General features: G+C 40.1%; 1 protein-coding gene across 1 annotated transcript; it reads right to left on the bottom strand.

The window, feature by feature from the left end:
* Positions 1-6: 6 nt before the first annotated feature.
* SEC22B (SEC22 homolog B, vesicle trafficking protein) lies at positions 7-19,312 on the bottom strand. The gene is made up of 6 exons (XM_029947217.1): positions 19,250-19,312; positions 17,283-17,722; positions 9,644-9,753; positions 6,614-6,774; positions 4,351-4,497; positions 7-243 (listed from the first exon to the last, which is right to left on the bottom strand). The coding sequence occupies exons 2-6, from the start codon at positions 17,355-17,357 to the stop codon at positions 89-91; spliced, it is 648 nt and encodes a 215-aa protein (XP_029803077.1). The 5' UTR covers positions 17,358-17,722; positions 19,250-19,312; the 3' UTR covers positions 7-88.
* Between the last annotated feature and the right edge of the window lie 7,137 nt (positions 19,313-26,449).

Here is a 26,449-nt window from a genome sequence, read left to right as displayed (position 1 = left end):
TAATACACATCTCTGTGAGCTCAGCTTCCTGAAAACATACACCTGCCGGGTTCTAGGTTCACCCTTGCCAGTGACCGGATTCACTACCTCACAGCCACCAGAATCGCACATACACTATTAACATGATGAAAAATACAGCTACTGCTGCAAGTTTGGCGTAAGTGGAGCGCATGTTCAAGTACTTCGCGTCCTGGCGGTACTTCTTGGACAGACTGGACAAATTGTTAGCCTTTGAATCCAATGCTGTCAAAGAGGAAAAAAAGAAAACATTAATTAGTCCCTGAAGTGTTCTAATGTATTAAGACACAAAAATAACTTAAATGAGTGGCACTATGCCAAACAATCACGATGTTTAAATTATCATTTTTATTTTAAAGGTTAGGTTTTAAAGGTTACTAATTAACCCATGATCCTGAGGCACTGTAAAATCCACAGTGCATATTAAAGTTATCAGACTGGGGGCACCTGGGTGGCTCAGTCAGTTGGGCGTCCTACTTCAGCTCAGGTCATCATCTCACGTTCGTGGGTTCAAGCCCCATTATTGGGCTCTGTGCTAACAGCTCAAAGCCTGGAGCTTGCTTCAGATTCTGTGTCTCCCCCCCAATCTCTCTCTCCCCTGCTCGCACTCTGTCTCTCTCTCTCTCTCTCTCAAAAATAAATAAACATTAAAAAAATTATCAGAGCAAATTATGTTCAGATTCTTGAGGCTCTATAGTCAGGTGGTTAAGAGCTGGCTCTGGCCTCAAAGTCTTTGGTTCAAATTTCAGCTGCACCAGCTATGTGACATTGGTCAATTCACCTAGCCTCTACTAAGACCCAGTTTTGTCATCTACATAAAATGAGGGTAACAACACTAACTGTATCATAAAATTGTAAGTACAAGAGAATGCCTGCCAAGTGAACACACTGCCTGCTTTGATAAATGCTAGCTGATAATCATCATCATCATCATCATCATCTTTTAATGGTCTAAATTTTATTCTCTCATATGTTGAAAAAATGATAATCCATATAAGACTCAGGTAACCGGAAAACTCAATGAACCAGAAACTGAGTACTGAGCTATATCTTAAAGCTGACTGTTCTGAAATTCCCAAGATCCTCCAATGGTAGAGACTATTACAATTCTACCAAAATTATGCTTCAACTGACAAAGGAAAGTTGTCTTGTAACTAAAACATAATCACAGGTGCCAGGAAACCACCAACATCTACCAAATTAAGCTTTTTAGGACCTTTTACAAAGTTCTTTCTTTTTCTTTAAAAAAAATTTTTTTTTAATGTCTTTTATTTATTTTTGAGAGACAGAGAGAGACAGCGCAAGCAGGGGAGGGTCAAAGAGAGAGGGAGACACAGAATCCGAAGCAGGCTTCAGGCTCTGAGCTAGCTGTCAGCACAGAGCCCGACACGGGGCTCGAACCCATGAATTGTGAGATCATGACCTGAGCCGAAGCCAGACGCTTAACCGACTGAGCCACCCAGGCGTCCAAAGTTTTCTTTTTCTAAAAGGATATTTGTAATGCTGCTGTAACTGTTAACTGAGCACTTAGAGGTACAGCCAGAGCAACACAAGCTAGACTGGACTAAAATACATGACATATTTTAATAATAAAAACAAATTCTCAGTGCGACATAAATGAATTTTAATCATTTTACTTCTTTAAATTTTTTAAAGAAACTATTTTGCAATATGCATTTGTTCTTGAGAGAATACTTTTGGAATATTTGGAGTTGCTTAACAGAAACTGAATTGGTTGAGAAATGTGCTATTACTTAATGACACAGGCACGACAGCCACTTGTAAATTAGTAATTTGCTCTGTAGGAAAAACACTTAGTCACACAAGAAAACAGTTAGGAGATGAGAAATAACCATGACAATGCTCTGAGGAATCTTTCCAACCAGTCTACTAACTGGACACTTCACTGGACTGAGGTTTACAACTATTGTGTCTATGGCTATATCCCCAGGGCCTAGAAGAGGGTCTGGCAATAGTCAGCGCTCAATAAATATTTGCTAAGCGAATCTAAATCTGCTGAGAATAACTGGGCAGCGGAACAAATATTAGGTCATATGAAATAAGCAATAGTAAGAGAATTCCTGCCCCTCCCCCACTTATGTTCAGTTTCTCTCAAAAATAAACATTAAAAAAAATTTTTTTAAAGATTAGAAAGGTACAGTTGACCCTTAACATGGGTTTGAACTGTGCGAGATCCACTTATACGTGGATTTTTCTAGAATACAGTAGATGTATTTTCTCTTCCTTATGATTTTTAATATTTTCTTTCCTTTACCTTACTTTATTATAAGAACACAGTATGTAGTATGTGTAACGTACAAAATAATGTGTTAATTGACGGTCTATGTTATTATGGGTAAGGCTTCCAGTCAACAGTTGGTTATTACTAGTTAAGGTTTTGGGAAACCAAAAGTCATATGCAGAGTCCCTGACCCTGACGCTGTTCAAAGGTCCAATGTCTTCATTTTGAATCAGCACATCAGTTTTGCAGTCACAGGCACAGCACCAGAAGAGACTCCTTTCACGTTTTTTGTAAACTGACCAATATATAAAGTTTGGATTTAAGAAAAATTCCTGTGCTGGTCTACTTTATCCCCGACAGGAACTGTAAGTCTGTCATGATGAAAATTTAGACCCACTTACCCAAGCTTTGACGCTTCAGGAGTGTGAAGCAGCATGCCGGGAGGGCCGCGGACCCCCACCACAAAGGTCGCGACCCGCAGCTCAGAGCCAAGGAGCCCGCTCACCCCTGCATGTCACAAGGGTGAGCCCAAGGCGCGCTCATAGGGCCATCTATGTGCGACCCTTACTGTGCAAGAAGTAAAAGTATGTGCAATAAACACCACCTTTATGAGTACATTAATTTTATTTTTGATACAGAGAGAGACAGAGCATAGAGGGGGAGGGGCAGAGAGAGAAGGAGGCACAGAACTGGATGGAAGCAGGCTCCAGGCTCTGAGCTAGCTGTCAGCACAGAGCCCGACGCGGGGCTCAAACCCACGAACTGTGAGATCTGACCTGAGCCGAAGCCAGAGGCTTAACCGACTGAGCCACCCAGGCGCCCCTTTATGAGTACATCAAACACATAGGTATATATATGTATGTATTTTAAGGCAAATTAGATAAATAAATACACACGTACACACACCTATTACGTGCTAAAAACAAGAACAACAACAACAAAAAAACCATTACATAGCTAAGTGCCTTAGGAGTTTAAAGGACAAAAGAGATTAATATGATGTGGGCCATCAGGACCGGGGAAGGCTTCTCTGCAGTGGTAGCTCTTACCTGGATCTTAAAGCACAGTCCAGCGTGGTGAGGAAGCTGACCGGCGCAGACAGAATGTTTGTGAACTAGGGAGCCTGAAAGAAGTCTATGCCCTCCTATCTTCCGGTACAGAAAACACAATGCCTTGCACATTATAAGCACTCAGTAAGAATGAAAAGTAAGTTGAAACCAAACTAGATCTTATCTTGCAGTCACAGATTTTAGAAGTTTTTCAGCAGAGGAATGCCTTGATGAAGACGGCATTTTATATCATTTGATCTGGCAGCAATAAAGTCTCCCAAAGTGGCTAGTCAGGAAACCACTGCAATAAATCTTTGACAATTTCCTCTCATTCTTCTTTTCATTTCCCTTAATTTATGTAAGTGTTTCTGTAAATGTTTGCTTAATATTATAAATATCTTGGTAGAAGTAATTGCTTCTGATATGGAATGAGACCTTCACACTGTTCCAACTCAACAAAAACTAATCATGTGAGGAAAAACAATATCATATAGAAAGTTTTGTAATGTAATCTATTTCTCTTTTTGATGATTTTAATTTAATTAATTTATTTATTTGTTTGTTTATTTTTTGAGAGAGAGACAGACAGACAGACAGACAGAATCCCAAGGCTGGGCTGGAGCTCACCCAAGGAGGGACTAAAACTCATGAACCATGACCTAAGTCAAATCAGATGCATAACCAACTGAGCCACCCAGGCACCCCGAATGTAACCTATTTCTGAGAGTCCACTTTTGAGAGAGAGCGAGAAAGAGAGAGAAGCAGAGCGTGAGCAGGGGAGGGGCAGAGAGAGGGGGAGACACAGATCCGAAGCAGGCTCCAGGCTCTGAGCTGTCAGCACGGAGCATGACAGGGGTCTCAAACTCATTGACCGCAAGATCATGACCTGAGCCAAAGGTGTACGCTTAACTGACTGAGCCACCCGGGCGCCCCATCTTAACAGTACTATATAGAGTCTGACAGTGAAAAACGTGTCCCCACATAACGAATTTTGCCTGTGGCCTGAGGAGCACTCTATAGGATGCTTAATGGTTCAGATACCTGAGAGTGCTTCTCCCCGCTGTAATACTTCTTCAATATTAGCCACCATGATCCTCTGCACATCTTGCAACTCGGTGTTGATGGAACCTAGGTTTCTCCGAGCACGGCTGTCAATGTAAAGCTTCTTGGTTTTCTGAATGTAGGTATCTAGAATGAGGAAAAGTGACCATTAATGACCTTGCCCATCAAAGTACTGATATAGGGGATAGGAAGTCCTGAGTTTAGTCCTGGATCTGTCCATGCCTAACCAAGCTCTTGGATGGGCACCACAATTTGAAATTTGATTTCTTCATCTGTAATATGCAAAGACAGATGACGATTCAGGAGAAATGTCCTCTGTACACCTTCAACTTACAAGTCTCTGCTATCAGGGCCCTTAGGGAAATTAAGACCCAGTATAATAAAAGCCTTTGCGGAAAGCAGGTATTTTCAAACCATGTCCTGAGGATCCTTAGGGTTTTAGTACATAACTCTTTACATTCCTGAAAAGAATCCTGACAACAAAGCAGCATCACTACAGGTTAACGTGGCAATAGTTATTCTATATTAAAAGTAGGGGGTAAACATGGTCTTAAAGTATTTTCTTTAACATACATTCCTAATTTGAAGCTGTTCTTTAACTTCAGGTAAAACAAACATGTGACAGGGAGTTTCCCAAAATACCACTATAAGCTGCAGTTATTCATGTTTAGCCCATGTCTGCATTACATTATTCAAGATTTTATTTTCAACTTTTGGCATTTTCTCAAGTGATATGTGCTGGATACCTTTTGTTTGCCTCTCTAGAACTCCTCTCCACCCTCTGCACCAAGCAGCTGACCTACATGGACTACATCATGAGCTCCTTGTCCCGGAGCTTCCGGTTTAGGTTCAACCAATGGGGGAGCCCCAAGAGGAGGGCAGGAGAGCAGCTGGTGACTGACAGGGTATCTGTTCCCCGAACTCCCCGTGAGAAGTCACCATGGGCCGGCAGTACCCCTCCACGAGGAGGAACTGCTCCTCTCAAGATGGCCTTCTCTATAAAATGTTCTCTTTCGCAGTTCCAGAAACTGTTCCTTTCTATTATCCGTTCAGGCGTGAGGATGGAAACAATTACTATGTAACTGATCTCGGGTTACTGTACCTCCCAGTTCACCGAACACCTATTCATATATAATCCTTTAAGCTAATTTAATTTTTTAAAATGTTTTATTTATTTTTGAGAAAGAGAGACAGTGTGAGCAGGGGAGGGTCAGAGAGAAATGGAGACACAGAATCAGAAGCAGGCTACAGGCTCTGAGCTAGTTGTCAGCACAGAGCCTGACACGGGGCTTGAACCCACGAACTGTGAGATCATGACCTGAGCTGAAGTCAGACGCCTAACCGACTGAGCCATCCAGGCGCCACGCTTTAAGCTAATTTGAGTGTATAAACTATTTCCTATGTGACCTTGACATAGCAGTCTTACCATTTTCTTGGGTTTACTGGACATCTATTATCTTCAAAAATAAAACGTGAAAAACCAAACATTATAAGGATTAGCACTTGGGAGAGTTTGTAGTTATGAAATACTGGAGTGTTTTCCTAAATTTTCTTTATTTCTAAGAAAGAAAGATGGCCACTTATCTAGCAAAATGGAAATACTTCAGAAATTCAGAAACAGTAAAACTATTTCTTTTTTAAGTAAAAATACCAGTAATACAGTCTAACCATACTATTCTCACTTCCTCTAAGTAGGGTACCCAAGACATTTCCTTTGATTAATTGCCATCAGATACTTTACAAGTGATGAATCTTTCTGTAACTACTGTACAAATATGGACATCCAAGCTCACTATTTCTACATGCAGTAAATGTTATCCCCAATACCTCACCTAGGCAGTAACTTTTTTAGAGGATCATTCTTTCTGATTTCTAAATTCTGATCTCCAGAAAATGAACCTCACTGTGTGTGTGTGTGTGGTTTGGGAGAAAGAACTCAGCTGCTGTATGACAGTCAAATAGATCTTCAGGCTCAGTTCTTGACTCTGATGAAGAATCAAACCAAATCACAAAAGAAAGGGCAAAGGGTAACAAATTCTAAGGAAAAGACTAAAAGACTATAGAAAATTACTTACAAGAAAGAACTCTCATTCATTCAAAAGCACAAAAAGGTGGAATAGGAGAGAGAGAGTCCAAAACTTCAGTGGGTAAACATCAGAAAAAAACGTGTCAGAATTAAGCAGTGTACCAAAGAGCTTCTCTACATTGTTTGCTCCCTTGATCTAGAGATGAGAAAACTTACCAAACTCAATAAAGGAATAGGGCCGAGACACAGTGGGCACCTTCTTCCCATGCTGCTCATCAAACTCAGAGTGCAAATCTTCTAGGTAGGCAAAAGCCAATTTCTTAGGAAAGGCAGCTTCACACAAAACCAAATAACAAACTCCCTGCTCAATAATGTAGCTGGAGAGACACAAAAAAAGAAAAGAAAAAGGTGTCTGTAGAACAGCAATACCTTCAACAGTTTGAAGTGGACTCTTTGAGCCTTACGGACCTTTGAACATATTCTATCCTAAGCCCTTTGAAGCTAACGACATCAGAAAATCTATTTCAAACCATAAATCCTTGGACTCAGAAAGCAAACATCTTCCCATTATTAGAATAATATTCCAAAAGGAGTATTTAAACATTTTTATAATTATTTATTTATTATATAATCCAGCTAAAATATCTTAATACCTAAGACTTTTCTTGAAAACTCGAGCTGTGATTCCATCTACCTTTTTTTTTTGTTTATTTATTTTTAAGAGAGAGTATGCGTGCCTGCATGCAGGGAAGGGGCAGGGAGAGGCAGGGAGGGGCAGAGAGAAAGGGAGAAAGAGAATCCCAAGCAGGCTCTGTGCTGTCAGCACAGAGCCCAATGCAGGTCCTGAACTCACAAACAGTAAGATGATGACCTGAGCCAAAATCAAGAGGTGGATGCCCAACCAACTGAGCCACCGTGGCGCCTCCATCTACCTTTTGATTATGTATGGAAACTAGTATATACATATTTAAACTCCTCCTAGCTATAAGAGAAACAGTGGGAATGGAAACTTTTGTGGATATTTCAAAGTTGGAAGTTAATGCCACAATGTTTACTGGGTACAGATAATGACCTCAGGACAAATAACATTTCCTAATTTCCAGGCTAGAACTCTGTATCAACCATCCAATATCAGAAATTAGCCAATAACAGAACTGACTTCCTCCTTGAGAGTGAGCCCCCTGGCACTCTGGAAGGGGCTCTATGGCTACATGTCTGAGATGTCTCAGAAAGAGGTTAGGTTACTCCGTAATTTTCAATGTCTCTTTAGCCACAGTACTCTGTTTCAGCAATAATTATATTCAGAAGATCAATATGCACATCAAATAAAATCAGAAGGCATTAGTTTAATTAGGACTCTAAGGGTCCAAAGCGTTACACATACCCTATCCCGACCCTTGCTGTGTGCACCCTAGGACCCCACAGAGCAGTTGACGGTGTATTGGAGGACTCCTCAGAACCCTTAAGATGATGAGGACAGTGGTGATGATGATACTGAAGTGTTTGGGCATCTGAATCGACTGGTCTCCTTCAGTCTAGACCATCTTCTAAACTACAAATTTTATATAACCATATATAACCACATAAATATAACCATATTACTCTGCCTTAAAACTCTCAGGGTTCTCTACTACCCAAAAAATAAAATCATGCTCCTTGGTATAGTATCTGTGGCGTCCAGAGTAGTGTGGGCCGCACTCCACCATGCACCCAACACACCAAACAGCATGCTGTTCTCCACACTTAGGTTCCCACAGGTCCCCACCGTCTTCTGCTTATACAATGTGTTTTTCTAACTGCAATATTCCTTTACGTACCTGGAGAAACATGTTCATTTTCATATGGTCGATTCTACTATTATTGTTTCCATGAAATTTCTCTCTATTCTCCCTCCTTTTATCCCCTTTCCTCAAACTTACTCCCTCCAATGGGAATTTATTGCCTCCTTCTCTCTACTCCCAAAGCATGTCACTTATAACCGAATTACAGTACTTCTTGCCCTACAATATACGCTTCTCTCTGTTAATTAGACGGGCTTGTAGCTATGGACATTGAAGGCAGAACTTAAACTATCGTCTGGCAAAGAATAAACCTTTAATAAATAGCCCTTGGGTTGAAATAAAGGATGAGATGAGATGATAAAGGAACCAAACAGAAGAAAATCTCTCTTCAATTCCATTAATTCAATTCCATTCCCTAAGTCTTTTGTTCCTAACCCATGATAGTGATAAAGATATCATCTATATAATTATACGTATAACTGACTACATTTTTATGTAGAAAATTAGATTTATAGAAAATGTTTCATATACTACACAAAATAATGCCTTATAAAACTTGACATTCACTACATTCTTAACCACTAAGCCAAGGTTTTGTTTCGATTTTAGTTCTGTATACTTGCTTGTTTCTGATGAGTGGGATTTCCCTCCCCCGCTTTTAAGTTAAACAAGGCAGGTCTCTCCCAGGTCTACATTAGCTTAGCATCTGAGTTCCCAAAATAGCAAGGATTATTTAGCTAATCCCTTTTAATTTTCCTTTGATCTTCTTGTCCTCTTTTCTTTTTTAATCCTTCCTGTTTTATCACCCTCAAACTTGACATGTATTAAACATTTAGTACCAATTATTTGCAGATAACTCAAAGTCCTCTCGAGCCCTCTCTCAGCTATATGCACTGTCTAATACCACTGATTGTGATGTTCTTAAATTATCTTTTATAATTTTCTTTTTTCTAACAACTAACAGTTACTGATATTCTCTAGATGCCAAACAAGATGTTAACAGATATAGATAGATTCCCTAATTATCTTCACAAACTAGGACCATTTTCCTGATTCCATAGAGGAAACTAACGTCCAAGAGAGGTATATGTGTGCATTGTTCAAGGGCGTCTTGTTAGTAAATGTTTGAGCAAGAGTATTAATCTACAGACATCTGGCTCTTGGCTCCTAAAGCAAAAAATTATCTATTATGGCATGATGGGTATAGCATTCATTAGACGGAGGATAAAACAGGTTAATGTATTGTAGGCACAGGATAAAACAGTTAATTTATTGTATGCAAACTGAATAAACAAACCAAGATTACAGTTTTGCAGAATTAGAACCAAGGAAGTTCCTTCCATGAAGAGACTATATTTTTAAAGTATTCTTACTTTCCAAAAATTGTTACCATTCTTATCAGGTGTGACTCACATTTACTGTATTTCATACTTAAAGGATCACATGGAGACAGGACTATACTCACTGGAAAGTCATGGCGCCAGCTTCCAAGGTACATCTGGTAGGGGACTGTTCGTTCAATTTGCGAAAGAGCTGCTTAGCCTGACTCTGGTACTGCTGAAGGTCCCGGCCAGACTGAAAAAAGACACTTTCATTTAAGAATCTTCCACGCAAAAAACAGCCATAACAATTAGTGAGAAGCATCATATTATGAGGACACTATGTAAATAAGGTCCTTTATTAAAGGTTAGTAAGATTCAGGGGCACCTGGCTGGTTCGGTCAGAAAAACGGCGACTCTTGATCTCAAGCAAGGTGTTGAGTTTGAGCCCCATGTTGAGTGTACAGATTACTTAAATAAAGAATACTTAGGAAAAACGTAAAAAATCAGGGGCACCTGAGAGGCTCAGTCAGTTAAGCATCAGACTTCAGCTCATGTCATGATCTTGTAGTTCATGAGTTTGATCCCCTCATTGGGCTCTGTGCTAACAGCTGGAGCCTGCTTCAGAGTCTGTCTCCCTCTCTCTCTGGCCCTCCCCCACTCACGATGGCTCTCTCTCTCTCTCTCAAAAGTAAATATTGAAAAAAAATTTTAATAAGAAAATCAAAGGAAAAAAGTTAATAAGATCCTGTTTTTTAAATGCCCTACTTTTAGAGCAAAAAGGAGGACCAAAGCCCTAGCTGTTCAAGAAAATCACATTATTTGCTAAGAAGCAAACTACATCTCAACTACCTTTAAGCCACTCTTAACTTTCAACCCAGTGTTCTTTCCACTGTTAGGTCATTGGCCTCCTCCTAACCCCTTTTACTTGTAGTTATTGGCATATAACTGCACAATGCATCCTATACTCAGGAGAAAATCCTGGGAACAACAGACAAGAATTTCATTTTTATCCTGCAATATGATGCAAAATCTTCCACAAAGTGTTACAGTATTGAGCGTCCAAGCAAAGCTAAATGTATGCACCCATAACTGCAAATTACTATGAATACTATAACTGCAACTGGGTAAAAAATGAACAAGAGTTAAGGCCAAAATTGAAAAGTCAAATATTCTTTACTGAATGAATTGACTTGGCTTCTGAGTTTGGAAAGAAAGAGATATATGCATACAAAATGCAAATAACAATATTCAGATTATAGAATTACAGGCTATATTTTCATGAACAACTCCTAAATAGCTTAATAAAAAAAAAGGAGGGGAGGGAAAAAGCCTACTGAGAAATACCAGGGTCATCTCAAAAGGAGAACATCATACCTCATCAACCTATTCAATCCAAAAGGGAAAGAATGGAATGGAAAGCAAATATACATTATTTATTCATCCATATACTGGGGCAGGAGGGCACTTTTGCCATAATAGAAAGGAATTATTTTATTTTGGATTATTTATTTTGGATTGAACAATAGAACACAGTCTCTTCTTGATAGATGTTTAATAACTAAATGCTTAAATTTAAAAAGCATTTATTTGAGATTCTCCCAGAGACTGGATATGAGGTCTAACTTTTAAAAAGTACAAAGTGAAATCTTAAAATTCTAGATAGTAGAATAGTAAAATCTAGTAAAATTCTAGATGGTTGATAGTGATCCACTCAGCTAACGGTAAGAAGGAAGCAATAATAAAACTGTAAAAGTGGCAGATAAGCAAATGTACAAGTATAGGATCCTAAGCCATATTTAAGATAATAAACTGGTTTTTAGGAGGGCGCCTGGGTGGCTCAGTCGGTTAAGCGTCTGACTGGCTCAGGTCATGATCTCACAATACGTGAGTTCCAGCCCCATGTTGGGCTCTGTGCTGACATCACAGCTCAGAGCCTGGAACCTGCTTCAGATTCTGTGTCTCCCTCTCTCTCTGCTCTCCCCCTCCTTGCGCTCTCTGTCTCTCTCTCTCTCAAAAATAAACATTTAAAAAACTTTTTTTTTGATAAACTGGAGATTTCAATATGAATACGAAGTAAATAGGCATGCAGTAAACCAGGAGAGTTAGGCAGAGACCATGAAAAGTATCAATTTATAGATTTTCTTATTTAGCAGTATTCCTATAGCAATGATTTGTTATAATACTCCTAAGAACTATTTCCGTATTAATATGTTTGTATGTGTGTGTTTATATATTAACAATACTTCACAGTAATTAATATTATATTAACCAGTATTGCATATTTTTTTCATGACTGATCTGCTAGTAAAGGAAAGTGAAAACTATCACATGCTTTGAACTAGTGCACAACATCCCACATTCCAAAATGAATGGTACTTGCCAATTTGTTTGCTTCACCAATGCCATTATATATGGCATTCTGAAGACATCTGACCCCACAGCAGTGGACAGAAGAGATGTAAATAAAGTTGGAAATGTTACTAAAGTGCCAAGGAATAAGATCCACATAGATCAGTGATTTTTCAACCTTGGCTTTACACTAGAATCCCTTGGGTGTTGCACAAAAACTAATCAAGCCCTATCTCTACCCCTAAACCAACTAAATCAGTAGCTCAGAGGAGGAACTCAGGAATTGGTATTTTAAAAATATCCAGAACCACAGATGTTACTAAAAGTGTTTTTGACAACTAAAGGCAAGTGAGCACCTTAAAGGAACCAGTTGAAAAAAATAAATGGCAAAAACACCTGTCTGTCGAATAAAGACTGGTACAAATACTTTGGCTTTATAAGAAGCATTGTAAACATCACCACAACCAAGAGAAGGAGACTCACAACTGTGTGGACCCCAGACACTATGGCCCAAAGCGTGCTTGCTGCAGTTTCGGGGCTTTATAAGGAACAAAGCAGTGATGGCCAGTGCACGACACTGAGGTGACACAGGGCCTGCGGCATACCAACCGACACCTTACAGCGCTGGTGCCTTCAGCGTCACCGTTTCCTGACCACACAGGGCTGGCACGATCTTTCTGGTAGGTAATTTTGCAATACATATTAGAGGTCATAAAATTTTATATATCATTTCATCCAACAATTCTGCATCTCTGAAAATATACATACACATCATATATATCAAAAAATAACTACAAATGTATACATAAAAATAAAAAACAAATGTGCAGTAATTGGATAGGAAACTGGTTAAACAGCACATTTGTACAGTGGCATATTTATACAGTGGAACACTAGACAGCCATTAAAATGCTCTATAATATTTAATGATATGAGAAGATACTCGCTACACATTAAGTGAAAAAACTAGGTGGAACAGCCTTATGGCATTACCCATTATTTAATTTTATACACACACACATACAGATTAGGGTTTTATGTTAAAATCGATATAATTTAAAGATTTTGATAATAATCACCATTAATTTTGGTCCTTTTTTACTGAATTTTCCTTTTTACTGAATTTTCTACAATAAGCACAGGCTAGTTTTGTAGTGGGGAAAATAATTCATTCACTCGTTTTATTTTTTATTTGCATATTTGTACCCACGAATACATACAATTCTAGTCTGAACTTTAAGACAAAAGGGAACTCAAAAAAAATTCAGAAATAGGCAAATTAATGAAATTAAATGAAAGCACTCACTTTGTCAGCCACTGTTCTGAACACTTTACTTGATTTAAGTCAAATAACCCTTACAACTACCCTATGAGGTGATAGGAATTTTCATGCCCATTTTCTGTGTGAGAAGTCAACCCTGCCCAAGCACTAGGGCCCAACAGGAGGAGGGCGAGAACACAAAGCTGGGCAGTCAGCTCTGCAGTGCCCGTTCCTAAGCGTGCTCTACCGTCTCTACAGTTAAAACTGCTTCAGTGACAGCAGATCCACTTTGCAGGTGAGCTCACTATTTAATATTACATCTAATTCACAGGAAATGCTGAGGAAATCATGTGGCAGCTCTGATCTAGATCTCACAAAACAACATATTCACCGCTATACGGACAGAGCCTCAGTTTGTTTTCAAGATTAAAGTCACAAGTCACAAGATTAAAAGGGCCCACTGCCTCCAGACTACCTAAAAACAGATTACATGTCCTCATTCTGTTTTCCACTTCATCTAGAACAGATCTGATGAAGCTTATATACAGTATAATGGAAAGGTGTGTTAGCAATCCAATAATGAAATGGATGTAAATGAACAATTTCTGAAACTAATTTGTAGTCATCCAATAACATATTTAGGATTTGGTTCTATATATATAACATAACAGGTAGAGGGTAGAAATTTCCCACACAACCTCGATACTTTTTACTGCTATCACCTAGTGCTGAACAAGAAACTATATCAAATCCCACCTTTTGTCCTTACAAGAATGTTTAGCTAAGCTCTTATCGTTTTTAAATCCCTGTTGTACTTGGTTGGTCAAAGGCCAGCAGCACCAAGAACCAACCATTTTCCTCTAAAAGCAATTACAGTAAGGAGATTAATGAACCCTCAATAACTGCGGGAGTGCCGCAGTTTAAGTGCACAACGGACCATCTGCTTTTTTGGTGCTCCCTGCTGAATGCCTGGTTAGATCGAATCTCATCTTCAAGTCCACAGAGCTGAGGCAAAATGAAAGGAAACACCTTCATTTTGACGTAGAACAGAAAGGAAGATGAGGAAATGCAAACATCCAAAAAGGAGAAAGAAGGAAAGGTAGAAAGAAAGGAAATAGAATATCAGAGCGTCTAGGTTTGAAAAGAAAAGTTCATCTCTCTACCGCCTGAGGCTGATACTTGTGGTTGAGCACAGATGGAACAGTGGATGAGACAGATACTCTGCCTACATCATTTTTTGAGTTTTACTCTCCATTGTATTATCTGAAACACTGTTCATCTCCCGTAGTAAGGCAGCTTGCACAGGGCTAGCACCTAGTAACTATGGTATCTATTATCAGTGTGAATTATTGAAAAACCACACTGAATTATTTGGCCCGAACAATTAAAGTACTCACTACAAAACTATTTGGCTGAGAGGTGCCTGGGTGGCTCAGTTGGTTAAGTATTCTCATTCTTGATCTCAGCTCAGGTTATGATGTCATGTTTCATGGGTTTGAGCCCCATGTTGGACTTCGCCTGCTTAGGATTCTCTCTCTCTCTGTCCCACCCCTGCTCTCTCGTTCTCTCTCAAAATAGCCATTAAAAAAAAGACAGTGGTTCTTAACTTGGGGTGATTCTGCCCTCCCGCCCCCCAATCACATCTGGAATGTCTGGGAGGGGTGGCGGTGGTGGTAGTGCCATCGGCGTCTAGGATGCAAAGGCCAGAGATACCAGGAGAAATCCTACAGTGCACAAGACAGCTTTCCACAACAAATAATTACCTGGTCCAAAATATCAACAGTGTTGACATTAAGAAAACTGATGAAAAATTTCATTTTACTACTTATTAGCTATGTGGCTCATACAGAAACACCTATTGTCTCTATGCCTCAGCACTTCCTTATCTGTAAATGGGAACAATAATACTAATTATCCTAACAGGATTGGTATGAAGATTGAATTAAATCATATACCTGACAGGCTTGTAGTATTCATTCTACAAATGTTTGGTATACTATTTTTTTTCAATGTTTATTTTTGAGAGAGAGAGACAGAGTGCAAAAAGGGGAGGGGCAGAGAGAGACAGAGACACAGAATTCAAAGCAGGCTCCAGGCTCTGAGTTGTCAGCACAGAGACTGACATGGGGCTCGAACCCACGAACTGTGAGATCATGATTCAAGCTGAAGTTGGACGCTCAATCGACTGAGCCACCCAGGTGCCCCAGTATACTATTAACAATAAAAATGAGTGTAGGACTCATAATGTTAAAGAGATTAAAAATTTATTAAAGACTTTATTATTCAAAGCCCAAATTCCTGAAGGAGATAATGATGGAATTGCCATCACAAAAATATTTTTGGGTAAAACTTCTTTGTCAATTAAACAAATGAACCCATCTTGGTAGAACAACACCTAATTTGGAATTAAGAACCACACAATAATATATCAATCACTTTTTCAATAAAGCATCAAGGCAGAGAGTAAGGAACTACAAATATTAAGTAGACTTTCAAATTCACTTTGTATTCTTTGCCCACATTGAAATATAATGCAATTAACTGACCAGATTTCTCCCTGGGGAAAACCGTTTCCCAGTCAAACTACCTTTATCCCTCAGGGAAAATTTCTCCACATTACCTCCCTTGCTCAAGTCATGTTGCTGCGTTATTTTAAAAACTTCATTCCTTCTGCAGATTGGTCCTAGAAAATTCTTAACAAATTGGGAGAAAAGAAAAATATTTCACAATTGAATGTTAAGGGCACATTATATTTTTCAAGTTTTATATCAATGATTAGACTTTGTTTTGTGCAATAAATAGAAAATATTTCAGTTAGCAGGACCTGCCATTCAGTGATCTGTATCATTATTCTCCTCAAAGTGAAAATAAACGTATTTCCAAGTCAAACCTAAAAAGGCATATAACGAAATAGAAGCTTTCCTTGTTACCAGACAATGCTGTCTGCTTAGATGACTTTTCTTCTGGGAAGACTTTCCTGATCTCCCAAAACCAACCTAGACACCTTTTCCACATTCAAGCACAGAGACTTCTAGATACTATAATTGCTTATTCGTTTTCTGACATTTCCCCTAAACTATAACCTCCATGAAAGTAGGAGCTATGCCCTCAGACCTCCTGTATAACCACCATACTTGACACAGTTGATGTGCTCAGTAAGGGTTGTTTTTTCTTTTTGTGTATATATGAAAAGTCCAAGAAGAGAGATGTGCAAAATAATTTTTTCTAGAACTCATCTTTTTTTTAGGCCCTGAGGTTTTTTTTTTTTTTAACGACTTAGGTAGTATGAGAAAATAAACAAAATTCCATAACATAAATTCATTCTCAGCCTCCCTTCTTCAGAGACCTCCCCACCTCGCTCCACAAACCACTCTCACACCAAAACTTCCCTTGTGAGTCTAAGGCACAAAGCTGCTTCTTTTCAAGATATGTGGAGCTCTTCTTATTTTTACATCAATTCAATACATTTTTTGAGCCCCTATTAGCATAAAGCTGCTACTGTAAAAGGTATGAGAAGCACAAAGATCATTAAGACCTGCCGACGGCCTCCTAGGGATCTCAAATTTATTTAAAGACAAAGGAAAGTGGTAAACTAAAGGCACAAGGCGCTAACAGGAATGTAACATAGAAGTTATAATCCCAACAGCAGGAATTTAGTAAGGCTTACTGGAGGAGGTGGGAATTGGGCATAAACTTGAAAGTACTGTACTGACCTTCAAACAGGTGTCTATATGTGGCAATATTATCTCACCCACTTTCAAAAGATGTCATCAAGCTAGGTCAAGGATCAAGTGCCATAGTGAAAGAGGCTGAAGAACTTAAGAGCTGATTTCTCCCAGGACCTGCTGGCCTCAACAGCAGCAGAAAAATAGAAATCTCGACTTTTAACGAAGTCTCTCAGAGTTACACAACACTGGTGATCACAATCAGTCGAACCTAGCCCTACGCCAGAGTGTCTTTCTCTAAAAAAACAGGAAAGGTAAAAATCTACCTCCGCCTTCAAGAAAGATTCCTTCTAACAAGTAGTTTCTCCGCTGCCAAAAGACAAAAAGAGCAGTTCAGAGGGGCCGGGAGTGCGCGCGAGGTCGCAAAGGTTTCCTGCGTTCTAAGAATCTGGGGCTGAAAGCAGAGTTCTGGCAGGGACCTGGGGGCGTGGGGACAGAACAGCTCACCTGTTCGTCCTCCTGCATCGAGGCGGCCAGCGGGAGCCCGTCCGCCACCCGGGCGATCATCGTGAGCAACACCATCTTCACAGGCTACAGGGGACCCAACACTGGCCCGGCAGCCGTAGACGTTCTCCCGACTTCTTCCGCCGCGACCGCAGTTAACACCTCTATCAGAGTTCCCGAAGAGCTAGCCGCCTGCGTCTCCGCTTCCCGCTGAGGTGGCCGGAAACAAGCTGTGGTGCTCTCCACTACCGGTCCGCGGAACTGGCTTCCCTCCGAGAACCGCAACCACCAGCTCACTGGTTCCGCGGTCCTTCCGTCTCCGGAAACTTACAAGGCCCCGTGCGCTTTTCTGGCTAGTGGCCTTGAATACGCTTAGACCCTTCAGGGGGTGTGGCACACAACTTAAAACAGAAGTTTCTAGTTCCTGAAGCGCGGGGATGGGGCTGGAAAGGATGGGGGGAGTTTATGGGTACTTATATGAAGAGTATACGTGAAATTTTTGAAAATCAAGGTCTATGTTTTCATATTTTTCTATTTTATATATTACATATTTTATACATATTTTCTATATTTGTATATTTCTAGGCAGGAATTTTTGTCTGCTTGGGTTTTTTTGTCTTTTGCGGTTTTTTTTTTTTTGGCAGTTTCCAGTAAAAAACAAGTATCTAGTGTATGTGTGGAAAAAAATGACCAAGAAATCACCAAATCAGTCACCCTTACAAAAGCTGGGATCTCTGCTACATCCATTATCATAGGTGGCAGGGTAGCCTTGCTAGAACTTCCAGTAACTGGGCATTCACTCCCTTTTGGAATAACCTCTGTATAATTCTACTTGAGGAAGTGTTACCATCTCCGCCCCCCCTCTTTTTTGTTTTTTGGTGTCCCTGTCTCTAAAATGGGGATATTATCTGCCTCTCAGGACTTTTATGAATAATAGATGACAAAATGTAAGTGCATGAGTTTTGTAAACTAAAAGAAGTTATACAAGTGTTGCATTTATTATTACTTGTATTAATAATTACTCTTCATTAAGCACTTACAAATTGGTGTTTGCATTAATAGAAATAGAAAGTGCTTTATAGATAAAAGTTATTGAACCAAATAACCCAGTGAGATTGTTTAATATTAGGTTCCCCCTTTGTAGGTGGAGAAAAAGCCTCAGAGAGTAACATTTCCAAGGTGATACAACTAGTAAAATTGGGAACAAAATCTGAGCTGAGGCTGAACTCCAAAGCCTGTGCTTTTATTTGTGATGCAACCCTGTCTTAATATTTACCTGTAGGTTAAAGAGCTCATGCATTTGTTACCTTTTCTATAGCTTTACAACTATTAGGACTAGTATTATTTCTTGAGAGGCTTTTGGGAGGTATACCCAATGAGACCTAATGATTGACTCCACACAAAAGATAAAGGACTGGGATATAGATAAGACAAAGAAACTAATGTTACCATTAACAGAGACAGTGAGGAAGTGAAATGGAAGGCAATCCTTGTGTATACGGTAGCCTAGGCTGGTAAAATCATAGTATCTTACGTTTAGAATAGCCCATATATATATATAAGTTAATCTAACTTCCCTCCCTCCCACTCAACCAGGACATGCCTCTGCCATAGTCTCAAATGATGGTTATGCATCCTCTGCTGGGATGATTCCAGTAATGAGGAATTCACAACACAAGTATTTTAAACAGGGGTACTGCATGTGGATGAGAGAAGCAGAGAGAGAGGAATATAGCAGGCATGCACGAGGAAGCACATGTGGACCAAGAGTCCCGCTTCTTTTTAGGCTTTTCCCAAGTCCCATAACCATTTCTGCTCATGGATTCTATGAATCACCATTGTTTCTTTATAATACCCCCCCCCCTTCTTTGCTTGGTTTCTGTTACTTATAACAACAACAAACAACAATTAACAGAGGAACACAGAATCTCACTGGGGCAACCCTTTCTTGAAACAACATTCATACTCACACTTTTCACTTTTTTCTTCTTACATGCACTACATGGTTCAGACATCCTTTAGACACACTGAAATTAATATTCCAGAGAGAGGACAATGGTCTTCTTAGGTCTGATGAGCTATAAGGAGAAGGCCAGAGTTTGTCTGTGTGAAAGTTCCCCGACACTTAGAGCTCAAGAACTCAGAAAGCTGAGTGACTTTTGCTTATGACTTGATCAGCATCACATCATTCACACACAGATGTTACCTTTGAGCTCCTGCCCTTTGGTCCTTTGGGCAATACAACACTGTGCAGTAATTGTGAACACTGTGATGACTACATGGAACATAGTCAAGTCTTTGACATTGAATGGGAAATGGTTATCAACAAATATTTGTTTAGAACTTTAGAATTTATGAAGTTTATGTATATTCTTTGCCTGAAACCTAAGAACACTGCGAGATGGAAAATACAGGAATCTTGGAGCTTATAAATGTACTAAAAAGAAAAACAATAAACAGAAGTCTTGAATATCATATTCAGAGCTGCCAGCAAATTCTTACACTTATTGAAGAAACCAAGTAAAGCATGTATCTAAACTTAAATCAAGCTGCTAAAATAGGGTGATATTTTCCATTGAAGGGTCATAAGGTTGCTGAGATTTTACAATTGAGATCAAAGGAAGCAATAGCGTGGGGCTTGTGCCCAATTATTCTTTAAAAAATATTTTTTAATAGTTTATTTTTGAGACAGAGAAAGACAGAGCAGGAGGAGGGAGGGGCAAAGAGCGAGGGAGACAGAATCTGAAACAGGCTCCAGGCTCTGAGCAATCAGCACAGAACCTGACAAGGGGTTCGAACCCATCAACCGCGAGATCATAACCTGAGCTGAAGTCTGACGCTTAGCCGATTGAGCCACCCAGGCGCCCCCAATTATTCTTAAACAATTACTGAGTGCCTAATAATATGCCAGATAGGAGTTAGGTAAGGATGATAAGTAAAAAAGTCTTAGCAACCTGTGGCCCGAATCTACCCACAGACCAAACAATGCTGCTTGAGACAATCCGTCTGCAAGAAAAGAGCAGCTCTTGCTTGAATTGAATGCATTCATTACAAAAACATTTCCAAGGAGGTGATGCTCTTGGCAGACACAAGGATAGATAGCCACTCTATCTGGACTGATATCCAGTCATATGTGCTAGTATTGGCCGAACTGGTTATATAAAAAATGGAAATGTTTTCCTGCAGGATAGCAGGCAGCCGCTTTCACAAGCACCCATCACCCCGCTTCTGACCGCAATTCCGCAGCGGCACCAAAACCCTTACAGATCTCCCTCCGCTGGTCATCCAGATTAGGTCCTAATTGGTCGATTTCCATGCCAATCAGTTAAAAGCTCCGCCTCCCATGAGGCCATTGGCTACCTCCGGGGAAATCAGAACGCTCCCTCCTACACTGGCGCCCGCACTTCGGCCACCCCCCTCCTTGGGGTCTCCCGCGGGGTTAGGCAGTGAACCCTGCCTGCGTGCATTGGTGCTGGGGGTTATTTTGAGTGATCATCCCTCACTGAACCTCACAGTGCGAGGTCTGTGGAGGCAGGAATCAGTCTTTTATATCCTTGAATTTGTTCACAGACCTTATCTGTGTCATCCACAGACATCGAAGTTAAAGATGGGGGTGGGGGGAGAGAAAGGTGGAGACAAGAGCAAAGTGTACATTGTAAGTAAAGTGAAGGCCCCTATTTAAAATAATGACTACTTTAGATAGCCTGCTTCAAATATGAAGCCTTAGCAAAGCTAGCCCATGCCTTCTAGAAACTACCTCCTGAAATAACTTCTTTCTATCAGAGGATAGCTTTGATAGCATCTAAAATATTTTATTCAATTTAAAAAATTTTTAACAGATTTATTTCTTCCTCTACTAGTCTCTAAATCAAATCCTTTCAGGGCATAAAAGTAGTCATTGTTGCCCAGAATCTAGTATCCTAGCAAATGCTCAATTAATGTTTATCAACTAAATGACCAAATGAATGGCATGCTCCTAGATTGGGACACTTCTGTACTAAGTGAAGACCTATCCATCAAACATTCCCTTCATTTATCCAACTAGTTATTCAAAAATATTTATTGTTCAATTCACCACGAGCTAGGAATAGTAGGTACCGGTTTATACAAAGGTGTACAAAAGAAACATGACGTTTGTCTGTAGAGGTTACATTCCGTCAGGCTCGGTCTCTCCCATTACGCCCAACCCATTGCTTCTCACGCCTCAGTCTGGAGTAAAAGCCTTCGGTGGCGATTTTGTTTCTAAACACTTGAGTGTCCATCTAGATTGTCCCTCAGAACTATGCCCCTACTCCCTTTCTGTGGAGGCTAAGTGGACTGAATTTTCCCAGCAGCCATTACAAGCTCCTTGTCTCAGCTACTGTTATCTCATCACCTGTCACTGTTGGCCTGGCTTCCCCCTCTTATATTCCTACAGCTCCTTCTTCTATTAGACCCTCTCTTTTCTAGTCACTCTGGTGTTCCAGAAATTAGTGAATTTTCTCACTGAGTGATTTTTCTTTACAATCATATGGGTGAGATATTTCAGTTGTTACTCGTCTTTGTTATCCTTCCTTACTTAAAAAAAGAAAAAGAAAAAAAGATGGGGCATCAGAGTGGCTCAGTTGGTTAAGCATCTGACTTCAGCTCAGGTCATGATCTTGTGGTTTGTGAGTTTGAGCCCTGCATCAAGCTCCACGCTGACAGTGTGGAGCCTACTTGGGATTCTCTCTCTCCCTTTCTCTCTGTCCCTCCCCCACCTCTCTCTGAAAATAATAAACTTAAAAAAAATAATGAAATTGAAAGCTCTCCCGCCTGAAAACTGAATCTACTGTGACGTTAAGTGTGATGAAATGAGCTACAACAACTTGCTGTTAATTTTTTCTTATGGTGAATTCTCTACCAAAGACACAATTTTTCGTAATCAGTCCTTTGGGATCATCCTTCTCCTCCTGCATCGCCCACCCCTTTATTCCATTACTATCTGATGGGCAACCTTTTCCTCCCCACTCTGTTAAGGAGCATGATCCTCTGGTTCTAGAAATCTGACAGTCAAACCCAAAGCTCGATGTGCCATTTCTCTAGGAAGGTCTACCCCAGACCCCTTAGGCTACTAAGAACCAAAGTCCCAGAAGCAACTTCTTTTTATTCACTATTTATGCAGCCTATTGCTTCTTGAGAATACTACAATGGCAGCTTTGAATTGGGGTTTTAGGGGAGCAAGACAATCCTTTCTTCCTCTTCTAAACTGAGATCAAACTGGGAAATAGACATAGAAACTAGACAGAGAAATACTACTACTTTTGTTATTACTGATCAAATTAAGCAGGGAACATGGATTTGGATTGCAAAGTTCTTGCTAACATTCTACCCTAGAATTAGGCAGACTTACCCATCTAGCCAGGAAACAGCAGACCTTGCCCAAAGAGGAAGAAGGCTCCTCACTCCATGGCAGAGACCAGGCATGTGCCTGCACCAAGACCAGAATTTTCTTAAAAATACTTTCCTATCTCTGGATACGGTCCTACCCTGAGGGGAACCTTGGCCCCACAAGGGAGCAAAAATGATCTTAGGACCTTGGTTTCCTACCAGTGGAGTGGCTGTGGTCATCTTGGCCTTCAGCTGGGAAGAGGTTGTATCACAATATGCTTTTAGTGGAGGATGTGACTTTTGTCAGTTGTGTATGATACAATGCCTTTCTTATCAGCCTCCTCATTGTGACTGTGTTGTACTGCAGTTTATGACAAAGTATTGCCGCAAAAGTAAAACTTTTAGCTTTGTTTGTATTACTCTGGGGATAGGATTTTAAGGATGCAGGTCTGAAACTGACTCCATGAAACAACAGAAGGGCACACATTGCCCAAGGCAAGAGGGACCACCCTTGTAACATTCTAAGGGCGGGCCTAAAGATGGAGGCTAAGACTAGTCACCCCCTACCTGAGGGTCCTGGGCCCACTCTGTGATTGGTCAGTACTCTAAATGTTGTGATTGGGTCCCGCCAAAAGTAACAAATACTCTCGGCAATGTGAATGGTTAAACCTGCTGTCAATAATACTGTATAATAATGATTGGATCACTGTATTTCCTGTAACTCCCCCTTCCCAAACTCATAGAAGCCCTACCCTGCCTTTGTTCGGGGCTCACTCCATGCGGATCCAGTAAGTCTGTGAGCCCGAGTTTAGGCTGGCCGGGCCTAAATTCGTAATAAAGCCCTCTGCTTTTGCATGTGTGCTTCGGCCTCCCCGGCGGTCTCTGGTTTTGGGGGGCGATATTAAAATCTGGGTACAACAGGATGTACATTTATGTTGGCATCCATCATTTTTTGTTGCCACAAATGGCAAAACCTCAGTTTAAATGACTGAATATGTTTGGGTTTTTAGCAAGTTTTATGTTACTACTTATTTTTATTCAATATGCTCTATGAAAAAAATATGGGAAATACTCCTGAGAAAACCTAAAAATACTAATAAGATAAAAACCCCTAATTGAACTGTTGCCTTGGGATACGTGTGCCTTCTATTGTTTCATGGAGTCAGTTTCAGACCTGCATCCTTACATTCCCCCCTCTGTCTTGTAACTGACCCAATCCTGGGTCAGCTATGTTACCATTGTACCCCTAAAGCCTGGCATAGCTCTCCTTGGTTAAGGGGAATTTTTACCCTATAAAGGGCAAAGGGAAGGAGAGTTTAGCCAATTTCTGCCAGTCTCTATGGTTAATTTTGGTAAGGGTCTCTTTTAGGATTTCTAATATCTGGTGCTGTCTGGTTTACAAAAGCAGGAATGACAGCCAATTTGTTCAGGATCCTGGGCGTATAGGTGCGATTCGCCTCCATGGTTCTATATTACTAACCTTAGCCAAATTGCTGAGCCATCTAGTGGCCACTGGAAGACCTCCCATTAGAGTCTGGCGTGGAGGCATAGGCCCTCCTTACCTTTTGCCGTGTTGAAATTCCATGCCTAGATTAGAGGCAATTAATACTAACAGGACATCCTATCAGGAACTTTTGCTGTTTTCCCAGCTTTCTGGGGCAACATTTGCCAGTCCGATGGCAAAGAGGCAGGACAGTTTATTTTACTGGACCGATGATTCCTCAGGCTTCTGCCGTGCTAGACCAGCCAGCTTCCGGGGTGTGGCTGGAGCAGGGCTGGAGATCCCTGGAGCCAAGAGTCTTTGAAGATCAGTTCAAGCTGATCGACTGGATCTGGATCACCTCACCAGGTTGAGGGTTTTTTCTGAGTCAGTCCACTTAACTCCAGAGAGATACCTGAATCTTTAATAGGGGCTGAACTTTTTGTTTAGTTGCATATCTGAATTTCACCTTTAAGTCTTTTGGAAAGGCGTGACTCCCATTTTAAATATATCCTCACAGACTAACAAGCCTGAGATCCAACAACAAATATTTAAAAATACTCAGAACTAGAACTACATTTACAGTACTGCATTGCTGAAATAGTTTTTCTCTCTAAAAAAACCTCCATTACCAGAGATAACCAAATCGAGACTAATGCATTGGTGGAACGAGTCCATTCTTAACAACCCTGGCCTAATTATTTACATAAGCTCAGCAAGAATAAAGATTGTTCATGAGGACCTTTTTTGAAGTCTGCTTTGCTGGGTTCCTTTTTATAAGGAATTTCCAGGTTGACCTTAGTAGCCGCTCTGGGCCAGAAGCCGAGCCAAGCCAGCACTTTCCATCAGACCGGCCTGCAATACCTGTTAAATTGGGCAAACTCCTCTTCCCGAGGCTCCCAACATCTGCTAAAGTTCCTGCCCCCGCCAGGAAGTGACCTTCTTTACTCACCTGGGAAGGCTGCTGGGAACTCTGTGAGCAAGGTATGCAGCCAACATCTCCACGAGGCTTTATGGCTCCATGTTCCATAAAGTCAACCTTAGTTCCTTAAAGCTGTCAGGTTAGCTCTGAGCCTATGCCTGACTCTCGAATAGGCCAGTCAAAGCCTTGGTAAAATAACCAGTATTTCCAATTGGTGTTCTATTATAAAATGAACAGATTCTTATTGAACTTATGCAAACAATTGTAATGGCCATGAAAGAAATATTCACTGAGTTTTTGAATCTCAGACGGTTTAAGTAGAGAGAAAAGATAAATGCTCTAGACAAAAATACTTTATAACGGTTCTGAGTGTCACAGATTTCTCACCAGAAAGTTTTATAATCTCGATCACAAAACTATAATTTCTCATGTTTCTAATTTTTGTTCAGCTTCAATGCAGCTTCTAGCTCTGGAAGTTTCTACCCATTTTAGTCCTAACCTAATAGATGTCAAATACTGCATTTGTCCCAAAACTCCTCTTTACAACTTCCCTTGAAGAAGAAACACGTTCTGTGACAGAATCTAAAGATCTGGGGAGTTCATTATGATGCACTTTGGCAAAGAAATTTAGTGACACTTAACATTTTGATCACTAAAGGTGTTAAGTAATGATCTTCTACCAAAACATTAAAACTTTAGGGACTGCAAATACACATGAGCAGCTGCAGCCTTCACCCATGCAAGATAACCTATGCAACAGTGCTTTTTAAGTAACTTGGCATCCTAAATGAAAGGGCCCAATTGGTCAAAAGACTTCTCTACCATTTGAATACTGGGAAATTAGTTAAAACCTCAGGAAATTACAAAGCACATCCTAAATAGAATTACAAATTGTTACAAATCTGAAAACTATATTTATTAAACCAAAGTGGCAATAAAAGATCTCATTTGCCTTTGGGATCCTTTAGCAAAACCTAATTTTTTAACCTCAGAGAAATTTTAACTAAGCAATCAAAGACTTGATAAAGATAGGACCTGAAGCTTTTGTCTTCTTAACAAAAGAGAAACCCTTAATTTACATAGTCTTAACACAAGTAGAGCACAGGTTCGGAAAAACTTATCTTTTGAAAGAGAGAAAAGCAGAATTTCAACCTTATAATATTCCATTTATCTTTGGCAACTTTCCTTTGCCTTTAAACTTTTTCCCCAAAGCCGTTTCTCTGCAAACAACCAGTCTCATATAAGACAAAATTACTTTCTCTTACCCTCAACAAAAATGTACTTTTATTTTTATTTTTCTTACATATCCCCAATTTCCTGCATATAGGGTTGCTTTTCTATTTTTCCCATTAGTCTGAACCTTTAGACTCCAATTGAGGACTTAGTAACCAACTGAAAGATGTTTATACCAGAACTTTT

The sequence above is a fragment of the Suricata suricatta genome, chromosome 8 (assembly GCF_006229205.1).
Source record: "Suricata suricatta isolate VVHF042 chromosome 8, meerkat_22Aug2017_6uvM2_HiC, whole genome shotgun sequence".
NCBI lineage: Eukaryota > Metazoa > Chordata > Mammalia > Carnivora > Herpestidae > Suricata > Suricata suricatta.
The sequence above is the reverse complement of the archived record's forward strand: the minus strand, read 5'-3'. Positions and strand labels throughout refer to the sequence as shown.

Bases quoted from the DNA above. Each gene is read 5' to 3' on its own strand.
- SEC22B (XM_029947217.1), bottom strand. From the start codon at position 17,357: ATGGTGTTGCTCACGATGATCGCCCGGGTGGCGGACGGGCTCCCGCTG. The intron at 9,754-17,282 runs GTGAGCTGTTCT...GTCTTTTTTCAG, and splicing joins CGATGCAGGAGGACGAACAG to TCTGGCCGGGACCTTCAGCA. The intron at 244-4,350 runs GTATCTGAACCA...CCTCTTTGACAG, and splicing joins GCGGGGAGAAGCACTCTCAG to CATTGGATTCAAAGGCTAAC.